Below are 16202 nucleotides of genomic sequence, written 5' to 3'. Positions count from 1 at the left end.
TATTCCCACTTCTATACATTAGCAATTTGCGTTAACTTCGCATTTCGTCGTTGACGAGTTTTACCCTAATGAGGGAAAAGTCATAGCGTATAAACAATGTATTATGAAATGCTCACCATTTAAATTTGAAAACACATGTACAAAAGACAGATGTAATATATACTATACAAAAATTAAAATCCGTATATTATATATATATCAAGCATTTAATACTGAATATTGAATATTGAACTAAAAATAATGTTTATAATGTGCATAAAAAAAATTTTTTTTAAATACTAAATATTGAATATTGAATATTGAACTAAAAATAATATTTATAATGTGCATAAAAAGAATTTCTTTTATATTTTAATTTCGATCATTTTCAAGAGAGCTTAATTTGTAATTTAAAATTATAATTATATAATACATAATTTTAACATATATTTAATTCTCGAAAAAAATATAATACTTCATAAAAATATAGATCATTTTAGAATTCGATATTGCAGCAAAAAATAAAGTCAGTAGCACAATATTACAGTAAAATAAAGTCAAAGTTTTCAGTAAAAATTTAATAAAGGTAAAACGCTGATTTTTTATGTATGAAATTATTAAATATGTCTAATTTAAAAAATTGACTTAACAAGCGATTATTACTATTTTCATTTAAACATTATCTTCTTGAATATTAAGTACTCTTCTAGTCATATTTGCATAATGAATAGCTATATTCTTTCATTAATATTATATTTCATATAAACGTACAAAGTACTCCCATTTAATTCAGAATGCCACAGAATAATAGTACAAAGTAATAGAATATTTAATTACTATAGTAAATTACTGAAAATTGTTTCCCTATATTTCTTCGGTAAAATATGCAAGACTTTTTTTAAACAATACAAATAGGATACTAAACATTTCGTGAATCTTTCATGCGCAATTTGAAAACTTTCCTGTTAAACAGATAAATATCCAGTAACAGTTACTCAGTTATTCAGTTGAGTGATTGACGAAACAATATGTGATTTATATAGAACTGTAAATTTTTATATACATTTTAGACATTTAATTTTTCGTGTAAATAATATATATTTTTAAAAATATTAAGAAAAAAACACTTGAGCCAATAATTTGAAACACTTAAATATGATTTTTTTACATTAATCTTATTATTTATTATTAGTAATTTGGAAAGTTTTAATGTGTATTAAATTATGAAACAATGCAATAGCATTGTTGAAAAAGAGAATTCTCGACATTTCTCGCGTGAGCCGAACATGGCGATGTTAATGTTTAATATCATGTCGCTCGCGCATCTTAAATCGCGCACTGGATCGGTATAATCTTGCCATTAAACGTTTGAAATTACGCGGCTAATAGAGCAGATTATCTGGAAAATTAAAGCCTGGGCGCGGGCGGAAATATTTGCGTCATTAAAATACGTACAAAATTAGATGCTTACAGATATAATTATTCCTGACTTGCACGCGCTATAAGTAAACAAAAATAACAATATCATAAAATTCCACAGAGACAGAATTCACTATATTGCCATTGTAATATTTTTCAACGAAATAACTCGCGTATAATCGAGTATTACTTTTTATTGCACAAATTATTTGTCTGAAAAGCATATACGTAATTATATTCCTATGTACGTGCAATAGTTTTTGCAGTATAATGTGTATTCGCAAATTAATACTTACAACACAATAATATCTCTTGAGATTATAAGTTGAACATTTTTTTAAATAATCATGTAACGCAAATTATTTTTTACAGATGAATAATATCACGTTAAAGAGTTAGATTGAACAAATAATCAAGCTCATGAAATCACAAAATTGTGCCACGTTAAAATTTTGCCAATTTTCATATCCAATATTTCATATCTAATAACACTATCACGCTATTGCTTCGATGCAAGAAAATAAGCTGGCACAGCTTAAAATTTTGAAATAATATGAAAATATCATTTTATGAACATATTATTTTTGTAAAAAATGGAAATTGTATTATTTATTACTTATTTTACTCGTATCTAATTTATATATAAATATGTATTGTTATAAAAACAATAACGGTTATAAAAGGCATATTGATGGATCAAGTGCTAGCTTCACAGATCTTATATTGATTAAATCAAAATATATAATTCACAAAACATGTAATTAAATCTTTAATTTTAATCTGTGTATATCTGTAAGATAATAAGATTTCTTTCCAAATTATATCACATTTGTGCAAGATATAGTCCTAATCCTAATACTTTGCCGATTATATTATTTAAGCAAGACATGTAAAATCGTAAAAGCTAATATTGAAAGCTATGATATGCAAACTTAAAACAGTAAATATACGGCACATCGGAAATTATTATATATAACAGTGAATTAGCAAGAGATAGTCCGATTAAAAAAAGATTTCAACAAGCGCAATAAAAATGCGGTAGGCGTGATACATATCGATTATGAAATTATGATGCTAGAAGGCACTCCGCGCAATGTAATAATATATTTTCAAACAATCACACAACGTGGCGCAAGCTAATACATGATATAAGCCGATTTTCTTAATATCCGCGTTCGTCTACCGTAAGTTAAAACTTGTTTATTTCACGGCAATTACAATATTACTTCATGTTCGTATACCGGGCATCGGCCAATTTGCTGGGATAGTATGCGTGCCCATAATGGACACGTCGATGGATACGCGGAATTTATTAAGTATTAATATAGGCGATTTCCTCGAAGATACGACGTGGCGACGTCGCGCGAGCGATGGATAATCCACGAAGCCCATGCTTACAGAAATTCAGAAACACTCGGTAACTTTTACAAAAAGTATTTATCGCTGAGTATTGGATTCTTCTTTCGCCCTATGTCGCACGAATTCGGGTAACAATCGGTAGCATTCTATTAATTTCGTTGACATATTTATTCATACGTGGATAATGCACTTTTCAAGTTATTGCTCATCGATACGCCGCGAATACAATTATATTATCATCATACGACGCATGATGAATTGCATACGCATTACATGTAGCGTATCGCATTCATCCGACTGCATACGCCGATGACTACCTTCATTGTATAGCACCGCAATTACACCGGTAACAAAGCTCCTCGATTACCGGCCACATGCTAATCCGGAAAGAAAGTAAAGTTCATCTCTCTACGTGATGTAGCAGAGAATTATTTTTTAACTTTTGACTTTTCATTAAATCAATTACGTTCAAAATGAAAAATATGTTACCAGAGGCTATGATCTCGTAATAAAATAATCTATTTAAAATTTTTCCCAGACTACGATATAACATATCCAATAGAAATGTATTATTAAATACGTAATATTCGCGAGAAAATTTTTAATTTACGTACCTCATATACTCACCGCCACGTTACGTCCGATTATCATCTCGTGTTAATGCAAGTTCATTCAACGCGAGTTTATATTACGTTGCAGAATCCGTATAACCATATTTAGCTCTACATGTGCGATAGGATAGTCTGGCTTAGAATATTATCTACATTGTCAATGATGCGGCAAACTCGCAAGCAATATCTCAATGGCTTGTAAAGCTTTAGATAGACGGAAATTGCATGGAGGCCTATTTCAGTAGTCTTGCTAGATAAAATTGTGGTGAGCAGACAATTGTTTCTTTTTACTTTTGTTGTAGTTTTATATCCGTTCTACGGATTATCAATGCGTTATTAGATCGATCGATGAGATCCTTCGTTTTTTAACACAATGTTTCATGTTTTATAGTGTCTGAAATATTGTAGCCGTGATATTGAATCAATGATTTTTGTAAAAGATGATTCCCTGTTAATTGAAATCAATTAATATAGTTGATATTAGTTGTCATCGCGATTCGTTTTCACGCAAGAGATATCTCTCCCTGAATTGAAATATTTAATCCGGATCATTCCCGCAGGGATGACTGATCTACACAGTCATTTGGATTTAGCAAATCTACGGATCCAAGCTCAACATGCTGTAGACACTCACATACATTCACACATATACATTTCTGTAGACGATGAACACGAGCAAATATGAAAGCAAAATATAATCTAATTTAAGAGTAATAAGAAAAGACCTATATACACGGGTATTTGATTTAGATGAAACATGATAGCAAAAACTGAAGGTTATCTTTTATTTATATCTTTTAAAAAAACAATACAGCTCATTTTGATTGGTACTTGCGATCGCAGTAAAAATCTATACGTCAGATTTGACAGAAAGCTTTTATCAACGACTGCTCGTCGGCGGCGAAATGCTACGTGGCAAAGAAAAAAGAACGATCGACGGATGCCGTTCGGTTAGAGGAGTCGGGGGGGAGAGAGGGGAAGGAAATAGGTGGGGGTCGGGGATGAGAATCGACGGGTATATCCGTACCAACCACCGACCCAGGCTGGCACCGATGCGCGGGGAACGGTTGAAATGGGAAAAACAGATAAAGACCTCGGCACCGGCCGGCTTCCGAAGACAAGAGACGAAGATAAATGATATAATATCGTGCCGGACCGACCGATCATTGCCCGTGGAAACGAAATCAAGTTAAGAAGAGTACCACGAGGAGACAAGTGATCTCTCGCAGACGCTCCGTTACACTGAGTGACAATGAAACCGGGCCTAATCCTCATCCTCATCACGGGATGAACGAAACAATTGGATCCCCTCGAAGCTGCGTATATAACGATATAACGTGCATGCGCGTACATACACGAGTGAACGAGAAGAGGCGAAGCGGGGAATAATCTAATTCTTTTCACTTGACGTGTTTACTTCCATCCTTCCGCACCACTTACTTTTACCCGGGGACGGCGCTGAATTTTCATTACGCATCTGTTCTATCCGCGATATAGGGCTTGCGAGGGAGTGAGCTAACGTTTACACGATGAACTTTGGGATGAGTTGCGAGAACTCGGGAAGACGGACGCGTGAAAACTCTGCGCCGCTCTGAAAACGGCGGCGGCGGATGTGAGCTCGTGCGGGAATAGAACTGCCGCACGGAAGTCGCGGAGGAAAAGATCCGGCCTCGGAATACGCGACGGGCGCGTGACACTTTGCCAAGTTGCGGGAATATACTCGAGGCACTAAAGGAAGATTGTGCGGCGCAATTGCAAAAACGCATGATATATATTAATCGAACCACTTTCCTAGATGTTTCAGTTACGCTCTTATAACCATCTGTGGTAACCTGTCGTAAAATACGGGGCGAAATCGCTATAAACGCATGCGTGACTGATATACGGCGCAGTAATCTTTACGAGATGTTGTTACTTGTCAGTTATCACTGACGGGAATAACAACCTATACTGTTACCATATCCTGCTGCGCATTGATTTATTAATAACAAGCTACACAAATCATGCTATCGCTACTCGATTGTAGCGCGTTGGCGTTTAGTGGCTGTGCCGACACTGTGGACAGGTGTAAGGAAAACTTTTATAATAATTGAGTTGAGCCATAATTCTAAAAGTGCAATTAAGCTTATATTAAATGTTTGGAGACTCGAAAGACAAGATGATAACTTTATGAGCTGTGTTTTAACAGTATACTCGATTAATTACTTACTATTCATAACTTCTGAATAATATTTTTACCTGCTTTAAAATCCAATAAGCAGTGATCGCAATAAAATAGAAGAGATAAAATGAGCGGAAAATATCTGGCGACTTTTATACATTTCTCTGAAAAGTTCCGAATACGAATATAATGAGGTCACTGATTCCATAATGTGCCGAATCGGAATTATATAGTTTGAGGAAACTGCACTTTAATTTCAAACCTTAGAACTTATCTCGGTAACTTGATCCCTTCCCTGTTTTCCTAATTACCTGTTCTGCTATAATCGCGCTGCACTATTTATTCGCTGGGGATCGCGCAGTAAATTCCCGCCTTCCGACGTGTGTACCGGCGGATTCTGCCGGTTGATTGCAAATTAGAACACGAACGGGCGTGTAAGCTTATCGGGCAATATTGCGCATTCGAGTCTAAGTGCTCGCAGAAAGGAAGTTATGCCGAATAGCTCCTCGATTGGTACAGAACGAACAGCAGCAGCGGTTTACATGCGGTTTATTAGAACGCATAAAAACGGTATTTTTAAATAGCTTATGTATGTCACATAAAGATGAACTATAAATGTTAGATTAGTACACAGAATATGAGAGGAGTTTAAAATAACATTAAAATGAAAGAAAAGTAATACAAGCGACTAAATTTCCTTTATATCGATATAAATAGAGATTTATAAAAATTTTCATATAATTAAAATATTTTCTTTATATATATTATATTTATCACTTTATACGTAGAGTATTATTTTATACGCAAATTTCCTTTACAAGAGGAGTGTATAACTACTCCTTGTGAAAATAATGTTCGTAAAATCGTCGTAACATTTGCCACGGATTTACTGGTACAGAAGATATCGTGGAAACGAACTAGTCGGCTTCCGCGACTATTACCTTAATTCGCATACTCGCGCGTTTCGCATAACATCTAAATTTCATAGCTCGCACCGCGACAGGCAGCGCCTACTCGCATCGCGCAAATGCGCGCACTCAGAGAGCACGTGCATTAAATACCTACGGAATCGTGTAGCTTCTTACGGAGTGCCATAAGATTACACGAATGGAGAAAAGAGGGTGAAAGGGCGAGACGCTTATTAAGTTAGTCTCTCGGAGATTCCTGAGCGAGCGCAACGTACGAATTATACGATCTACCTTCGTGCGATGTAGCGCATCGCAGCGACCGCGAACGATGATCGCCACGAAGACGAAGGTGAAAACGAAGACGAAGTCGCCGAAGACAACCGGACGACGATGACGACCTGCTAGAAGAATGAAGACGAAGAGGCCGGGAGAGACGGGAGACAACGACGACGACGACGACGAAAGATGACCACGGATGAACGCTGTCTACGTCCAGGCCAGGGTGAAAGTAATAACAGTGGAACACGCGCGTATATACGCGAGAAACCGCGCACACCGGCATCGGGCGACGTGTACATGACTGGTGCTTAAGCCATTTTTCGATACGACCGGTACTTAGATGCACGCCGGACTCGAGCCGCCCGCTGGGCTTTCCCAGAGAAGAAGCCACCGCCAAAGATCCGGCGTCCTTGAGAAACTCGAGAAGGCCGAGGACGGCATGGTCGGCCGCCACGACAGAGAGGAGCACGTTCCCGTGTGAGGAAAGAAGGGAAAGACGATAATCGTAGAACGGATCTTACGATCTATCCTTCGCCTAAGCGAGACTCGGTCGATCGTTCAAGACGATCGTCGCTGTGCCTCGTGTATGGATGGAAACGGGGCCAAAAGCGCAACGGGTTACTTTCTTTTCAACAAGTATCTGTTACTTTTCACTGAAAACTCTTGAAAAATAAAGAGGTATGAATATACAGTTGGAAAATTTGTATTGGATTTAACACGTTTCACGTGTCTTAAACGGGCCACTCAACTTTTTTTTATTATAATTTAACACAAGATGAATATGTTAGAAAATAACACAAATATTATGTAAGAAGAATGAACACAAAAGGTAATATTGACACAGTTTGTAAGTAAACTGTGGAAGCACATTTTTTAAAGCAAAATTAATATTTATGACACGTTAAATTAACACGTATTTTATTTATTAATTTTAAAATTTACGTTTAAAACATTATTTTTATATTATTTGTTCACTTACTTATATATTGTGTTACCTCGATATTAAGAAATGTTAAATACCAATTTAACATAAAATATTTAAATAAGATATGTACATCGTGTTAAATTAATACTCGAATGTATTAAAAATTCAATACAGAATTTTAACGAGAACTTGACTAGATCATTTTCAATACAAATATTAAATATTTCTTTTACTGTGTATTTTTAGAGCCAGCATTTTTGGTTTATAATGAAAAGTTATACTGAAATTTAATGGATCTACAGATCACATTTGACTTAATATATTAGACCTAACACTCGATAAACTTAAAAATTGTAAAAAAGATGCTTTTATAATAGATGTTTAACAAACTATTATTATACTTATCTAAATATGTCAGTATTAATGTTTGCGTATGATGTTACTACCGCAATGATGAACTATTAAACCAATTACGTTAGTAAATGCTTCAACACGCGCGTAATTACTAATTGTTGCTACCACGAACGTGATAGTTTGATTGGTATGAGACACGACATGTTTCAATCGCGAATAATTAAACGTTATCGGCATTTAACAACCATGTAGAACTTATTTCACGTCGAGAAATAACGACTTTTGTTTCAGTTTTGTCCAATAATTTTTTCATTTTGAATTAATATAAATTATAGACGCAAACGTAATCATAAAGTACACGTACAGTTATACAAAACTAATTATCCGGACAGTGCACCATTATTACATCCGACGATTTTATCAAACAGTTTTCTGGATGTTAAAAAGTATGTATGCTCCACATACGCATTACGGCACTGTGTGATTTCACAATCAGTTATTCAAATATAAATATAAACTATCAGTGCCGTAATGCTTGCGTAAAAGCACAATTTTTAACGGGCAACAATTTGAAGAAATTATCGATGTGATGGCACACTGTCCGGATAATTAGTTCCGTGACTGTATTTATTATATATAACAGGACTAAAAGAAATAATTTAACAAATTTATGTTACGTTAATCTTCTCGTTGAAGTTTCTCTCGCAGGTAGGAGCTGGTATTTCAATTGTTCGTCAATTTATGAGTTATTAGGTATTGTGAAGTTATTGTTACGAGGGATACCCGGAAATTGTTAACCGCGCTTGCTATTGATTTACAGGTAATGTCATGTTTAACCGTCCCTGTGGCTGTAATAACATAATTGACGTTTTTAGTGCTTAAAACATATCGATTTTCTGCACCTCAGTAGTAGGAGCGATCCTTACACTGCATTCCCCGTGAGATCCCGCCGATTAACGCGTCCATCAACGTGACTCTTGTAGGTGAAAGGGCGCTGAAAGCACGCGGACGAGATATGTTGCTGTCTATGCCACTTTCTCGCTGCATCGCGTTTCTTTCTCTTTTCACGGATTTTTCGCGATTTCGCTTTCCGTGCTCTGAGAGCCAGTGGACAAACCTGAGGTAATTCGGAGCGACATAATCAATGATAAAGTCGACGTAGACTTCGGCAAGACTTCCGAGTACTCAAGATGCCCTGATAAATTCGCGATATCGCAGAGTTATCTGGCGATATATAGACACAGGCGGTTATGTGTTCGTTGATATATAACGTAAAAGTTGGAGTAAAAATCGGGTTACGTCGAAATATTTTCTTAGATTCTCTTGTGTGTGTGTGTGGCGTCCCTTCCCGCTGCGAATCTTTTTCTTCACGTATGTGTATACATGTACGTGTGCAAACGCACACGTAAGTATATATATACTGCGTGTGATGGACCGAAGTACTTCAGAAACTTTTCGTGTCAGGTGGATATGCCGAGCACTCGAAGGTGCCTCTAAAAATTACGGATGCTTTAGTTTAGTACCCTAGCGAGCGAATTTAAACGAGAAATTCGCATTCATCAAAACGTAACGCGATAAAAGAGAAGCAAAAAGAAATAAATTATGATGTCATATGTCGAAATAGAGAGACAATAGCGAGCTCACGCTATCGATTTCGTAACCGCAAATAAAATCGCACGTCGACGGGAGAAATGTCGCAAACACAGCACTAGAAAATAATCTCTGGATCATAGTGCTGACAATAAATTTAATAAAACACTTGGAAACATAAACGTCAATTTTGTACATTCCAATATCTTTGGATCGTGTTATAGATAAAAGCAATAATTTATTTTAACATAATAACATAAAATAATGTCAGATTACAAAATAAGAAAACTGCAAAAAAGGGCAATATTAAGTATTATTAAGATAAGACGACGAGCTTTATGAAGGATTGGCGCACCGAAACTGCCTTCAATATCTCGGATTAGCTCTAAATCAATATTCGATAAAATATCGGGAACAAAATTTCTCGTTTTAATATGTCTTTTCATCATTGGCAAACATAGATGATTAAAGTCTTATAAAATTTATTAGTCTTTCTTTCGCTCATTTTTTAATAATAAGCTTTAATATCGGTATTACACATTCCAATATAAAAGGATCATTTTTTGTCTCTAGGGCATAAACCTAAATATCAACAACAAAAAAAATAATATATCAAAAGGATAAAAATAATAAAACTATATAAATCATATATAGATGAGTTCAATTAATTAAACAAAATTACTTTATAATTTTCTTTTAAAGTTCGATCCGTTTATATCATTTTGAATATATATTCGACTAATAACATCTAATTATTACTTCATTAAAGTAATTACTTTAATTTATTACGTTTTTATGTCAATTACTCTGTTTACAGAAAAAGAGATTAATATTTTTCTACATTAATATTTTTCAAATATTAATTACGATAATATGTTAGCTTTACTTACGGATGATCTTTCAGTATTGTTTCGATCGCATTCGTCGCTATAGACCAGATGAAAATGGGACCGTCGGCGGAACCAACCGCTATGTACTGTCCGTCAGGACTGAAAACAGCTCTTGTATAATCGAATCCCACTTTAAAACCGTCAGCGCTGTAAAATAAAATTAAAATACGACGATTTACTACCTTCAACATTCTACTTATGCATGTATGACAAAAATACACGACCTACCTGAACGATCCGACAATCTTCTTCATTCGTAAATCAATCAGTTTCACCGTGTCATCCCTCACGCAGCTCAAAAGGTAATTTGCGTCTGAAATCGAATAGATTCCTTTATAATTCACAATCGTGCACAAGATTGAATAATATTTAAACTGTTCGCGCGTGAATGTTTGCGGCATTGCAACATCAACTGAACAAATATTTCTTATGTATCGAACACGTAAACCATCAGTAAAAGCGCATCTATAGAATGACGCAATAATTCTAAGCGTTAAAAAATCTAATTACGATGTAATAAAGTTGTATAGATTCATCGTGCGTCGAAACGATATTTTTATAATTTCCTTTCGTGTCATATCGATCATATCGACCATTGGAGATTGTTTCATCTCTCTTTTAAATAAATACATAACGACGAACAATAAAAAAAATATCAGAGAGATGCGATATATCTGCTTAACTGCAGAAGTTAAAAATCGGACCAACAGTGCTTGACAACACTTGAATTCATTTCGTGTTCCGGCGGCAATATCGGCGGATTAATGAAATGCGATAGAATAATATATCTGAATGAAGTACTCTTCTACAAACGGGGCGCATTTGCAGCTGATACAAGTGCTTTGAGAATACTGCAGAATCGTGCGAGCCAATTCATTCATGTCATTAAAACGTTGCGATAAAAAGCGAAAACGAAATAACATTATTTGCGTAGCGCGAATAAAATCTATAAATGAAATGCATCGTATACTTGACGTGAAATACCAATTAATATCTCTTTCCCCATCATATAATTATCAATATAAGTACGCGTTTTGTATGCTATATAAAATTCATAACATTTCCGCTATCGTTAAAATAATTGGGTCATCATCATTTTACATCTCTCTCCAAATACATAAGATATTCTAGTTTAATCTGATTTATGCTCGATTGTTAAACAAAGAAGTTTTGTTCCAATATTTAAGCTTATACATAATTGCTTATTTGCAATCACAAACTAGATAAAATTGGAAGCTTTCTGTACCGAATTTACATTTGTACTATTTTCAATATTAATGTAAAGCTACAAAAGTTATATTTGTATAATCATGTTTAGAACGTCTTTCTTTCTTTTAATCAGAATATAAATAAAGTTTCGTAATATTGAGAGAACCTATAATTTAATTCTGTTGAAAATAGGATTAATATTCTTTAACATAAATAATACAGATAAAATACAATGTACATGTCAATATTCACGCTTTGTGACATAATATAATATCGGTGATACTTTTATTTAATTTCATATTTTATATAAATAATTACCATGATAATAACCAATTGTTTCATTTGACATACCTTAATCGATATTGTAATATGTATAAGCAAATTCCATATAGTTACATATTATGAAATCAAAATCCTGTTCCATGATATTATATTAGACGTACTGTAATTATGATATCGTAACGATATCAAACAATAATCATTAAATTGCATTCGTATTAAATATTATATATATTTATGGAATAATAAGTTGCAATAATCAGAATTGCAACGACACAGTTCATTTAGCAGTACAAAAAATTTCTTGATTGTTGGTAGTATACGCATTTAACATTTAAAAAAGTCTTTAATTGATTAAACTGTTAAAATAAATTAACTTACCGCGGGATAAATCTAAAGATGTAACTCTTCCTTCCAATAGAATGTGATTTGAGCTGGATTCGGCTCTAGTATCCCAAAATCTGATTCTTTGATCCAAATGACCACTGATTATCGTGGAACCAGCTCCGTCGAAAATTACGAGATCATTACAACTCGAACCGGCGAATTTCGTTTCTATACCTGTAACATAAAATTTTTTACTCTTAGAGGATGCGGTCAGTTATTATTTTATATATTTAATTAGAAAATTTTTTTTAAAGAAAAAAATTACATAAGATTTTCTTAAGAAATAATCTTTTTTACGTTTAAGTAAATATGCAAGATAACAAATATGCAAGAAGAGTTAATTACTCGATTAATTACATTGTTTTTTAAATGTCTTCAATAATATTGGAAACTAATTATTAATGAAAGTTTTAATAAATTCTTTGTCACAGTTAATCTATGTATAGTAATTAGAGGATAAATTATTATAAAGTATTATTAAGTATTATTATAATAATTTATTGTGCACGTATTAATTACGATCAAATACTGATGAAAAAGTCACTGATGTGTTTTTTATACTAGATAGAATCTTTAGAATACGCATGCTTTCAGAACAAATTCATTGCAAATTCGTCCTTTAAGGATAAATTATACACAAATTGATCACACTGCATTCTGCATTTAATTTGAGCATTCCACGAGAATAATAGAATTACGTTCTCGGGAATTGTGCATATACGTGCCGACTTTAAACGGAGCGAGTTTAACAGTGATTGTATCGAATGTGAATCACGGCTGGTTTCCTCTTTCAAACTGTAGCTCTGCCTAGTAGCAGCTTTCATCGATCTCCACGCTGAAATAAGCAGGATTTCAAACTTAATTTACGTCGGGAAATGACATTCGCGTCGCCACGTTTCCGCGAAGCTCTTGGAAATCGCTAGCGCGTCGCGGAAATGCCCAGCATCAAGACTGGAAACAGGATAAATTACGAGTTTTCCGCTTACAACCTTCCCTTCCCGCTCTTCTATTATACCTTTCCTTAACCTCGGCCTTTGTACGATTACGAATCCGTACGTCAGTTTCTATCCTACTTTATCGTGGCTCTGCGTTAAATCAAACGTGATTTATCGTCCGATCGATTAGTCTGTCGAAGTTTCTACAGCGGGACTCGACTAGCGAATGATGTTCACCGTTTCTACCCGAAAATGGTATTACAAACTCCAATTACTTCGCGACAGTGTACCATGCCAACGGAGGAAAGCTTCTTCCTTCGGAAGCAAGCTTTGTATGTTTCAAACGCGTATATTCAATTACGATCGCGCCTTAGAAACTCTAATGTCTCTTAATCGTATCATGGAACTTCAATGAAAATTATGTTTAATTTTCCTTGTTCCACTAGAATATCAAATGTTTGTTTTTTAATAATTTCATGGAAAACTTATATACTATGTAATTTATTTTTTTTAATCTGCTTTTCCCAAAAATTGCGTAATTATAGCAGCTTTTTTTTTACAGAAAAATAATTATTTATTTTAAAAGAAATCGAATATGTTATTATAAATAAACGCATCGCGAAATTTCCAACAAAGTTACGCAAGATAATTAAAAAAATAATAACTGTACATATTTTTATAATTATATTTAATTTTCCTTTTTCCACTAGAATATCAAATGTTTGTTTTTTAATAATTTTATGGAAAACTTTTATACTGTTGGTAATTAATTTTTTTAAATCTACTTTTCCCAAAAATCGTATAATTATGGTTTTTTTTTTACAGAAAAACGATCATCTATTGTAAAAGAAATCGAATATGTGATAAATAAATTCGCAACGCAAAATTTCCAAACCAAGTTATGCAAGATAATTTTAAAAATAATAACTGTACATATTTTTTTTCTAATATTTCATAGGCACTTTTGATATGTTTTAACATTACATTCAGATGATGATATGTATACGACGATGATATGATTGCGCGTAGCGTATACTTAATCCTCATAATTCGATATACAAGCTTCAGAGAAAGTGAACTTTACAAGCTTCAAACGCGATGAGTAGGGCGCCTTTCTGAAAGTAATAAAATTTCTTTTAAAGTGCGTTCGTGCATAAAGAGAAATTTGTATCTCACTTCTACGCGCGCCGCATGGTTCACAGACAGTCTTATCTTGCAACAAGTAACCGTACCACAATGCATTCGCAACGCGCCGGCTATCACGAGTCAGTAAAATACGCGAGACGCGTACGGCTAATAAACGTCGACGTAAAAATCATTAGCAGGCAAAACATGTCTTCACGAGTGCGCTACCGCGCGGCGAGGCGCACAAAGGGACTTCTACTGTACCGTACTCGAAATAATGCGTGAATGTTTCCATTTGATGACTAGATTTGAGTCGTAATGATGATGACGGTAAGACAAGAGTGTTAGCCTGACTTAATCATCGCTTTGTACGCATCCCTGTGATCACAAAGACGATGTTAATTTCTGATATCTAGTTAGACAATCTTTCCTCAGGTACAAATTTTCCAGCAAAAAGTACGACACTTCTCCAGAGATATCAACAATAATAATCTTTTCTGTACAATACCGTTTTTAAATATATTTTAATAGCGTTTATTTTTACGGTAAGTTTCGCTTATATATAGTAGAAAAATAAAAGGCGCAACTAGTTATACTTTTAAATAGATTAAATATGATTGATTATGCAGGATGTTTCATGATTTATGCCATTGAAACAAATACTTCCTTCTTTAACTTAATCTCTAGTAGCTGCGATCAAAAGATGGGAGTAATTTTACGGACGTCAATTCTTGCATGTCATACAAGGATTATCTATATCCCGTATCTATAATATAGTTCTTTATGTACTGGTCCTTAAGCCCAATGTATTATTCAGATAAGTGCATTATATACATGCTGTTAACGTGCATCTATCCCTCAAACGAGGCATAAGGGATTACCGGCTTTCCGTATAAGCCTTCTTCAACCGTCAGCCATGATAAGAGCTTTCAGGATGTTAATTTGCCCTTCCTCATGCTTTTCGCATTAGTATGTATTCCATATTAATGTACATTTGCTCTTTGAGACATATGTTATTCAAATATATTTCCTTAGATCTACCTTTCATTTTTACGTATTCTTTCATTGAAGTTGACTTCTCATTAATGAAAATTTAAATTTAATTATACCAGTTTTTCTTCTGATAACTTTTGGAAATTCAATTTTTAGTAATCGTGTCCAACTCGTATTAATTAAAGTATAGAATAGATAACTTATTTTTTTTTTTATAATTAGCATGGCATGACAATTCTCTGTAGAATCGTTTAGTTAATTCTTATGTTTTTACATTTTGCAAAAAATTAAAAATAAAAATTAATAATACTTCAAAGTAATTCTTGTGCATACATTATATGTAAAGAAAAAAAAGATTGATTCTCTCTAATCAGCAAAACACTCGAAAGTGGCATGCAGTGTGAACGACAGAAATACAATGATGGCGATTAATTTCTCGGGACATTAGGGAGCATTTGGCATGTCTTTTCAGTCAGTGGCGAACGCATGACACGGGGTGTTATTTCGTGGGTGCGGTGCGGAATTCATCTGTCTGCGGCACGATTGTGTCCAGAAGAGTCGCTCGGGGCGTCCACGAAATTGCGCGGCGACGTGGCGAGGTAGATAATAGCGCGATAGAAAACAGCTGATCCACTTTAAGCGTCCTTTTTGTCTTAAAGCGTCCGCGGTAAACAATAATTCACGCTTAAACGCCCTTTCAGCGCAGTTTTCCCATTGTGCGCGCCTCGCGTTCGGAGATTTATTTGTGCGAAACTTTTGTACAAGCACCACCGGTCTTCCTTGATAGTGCGGTTTTCGC

The 16202-nt window shown here is 34.4% G+C and overlaps 1 protein-coding gene across 1 annotated transcript in view; it reads right to left on the bottom strand.

Moving 5' to 3' along the window:
• The window catches only part of Atg16 (Autophagy-related 16), a 409710-nt gene that overhangs the window by 8377 nt on the left and 385131 nt on the right, over positions 1-16202 (bottom strand). The window contains exons 10-12 of the mRNA XM_018514936.1: positions 12345-12524; positions 10704-10788; positions 10476-10622 (exon numbers count right to left, since the gene is read on the bottom strand). Coding sequence (XP_018370438.1) covers positions 10476-10622; positions 10704-10788; positions 12345-12524 — 412 coding nt within the window. The remainder of the gene's footprint in view (positions 1-10475; positions 10623-10703; positions 10789-12344; positions 12525-16202) is intronic.

Source organism: Trachymyrmex cornetzi, unplaced genomic scaffold (genome assembly GCF_001594075.2).
Source record: "Trachymyrmex cornetzi isolate Tcor2-1 unplaced genomic scaffold, Tcor1.1 scaffold56, whole genome shotgun sequence".
In the NCBI taxonomy this organism is placed as follows: Eukaryota; Metazoa; Arthropoda; class Insecta; order Hymenoptera; family Formicidae; genus Trachymyrmex; species Trachymyrmex cornetzi.
The sequence above is the reverse complement of the archived record's forward strand: the minus strand, read 5'-3'. Positions and strand labels throughout refer to the sequence as shown.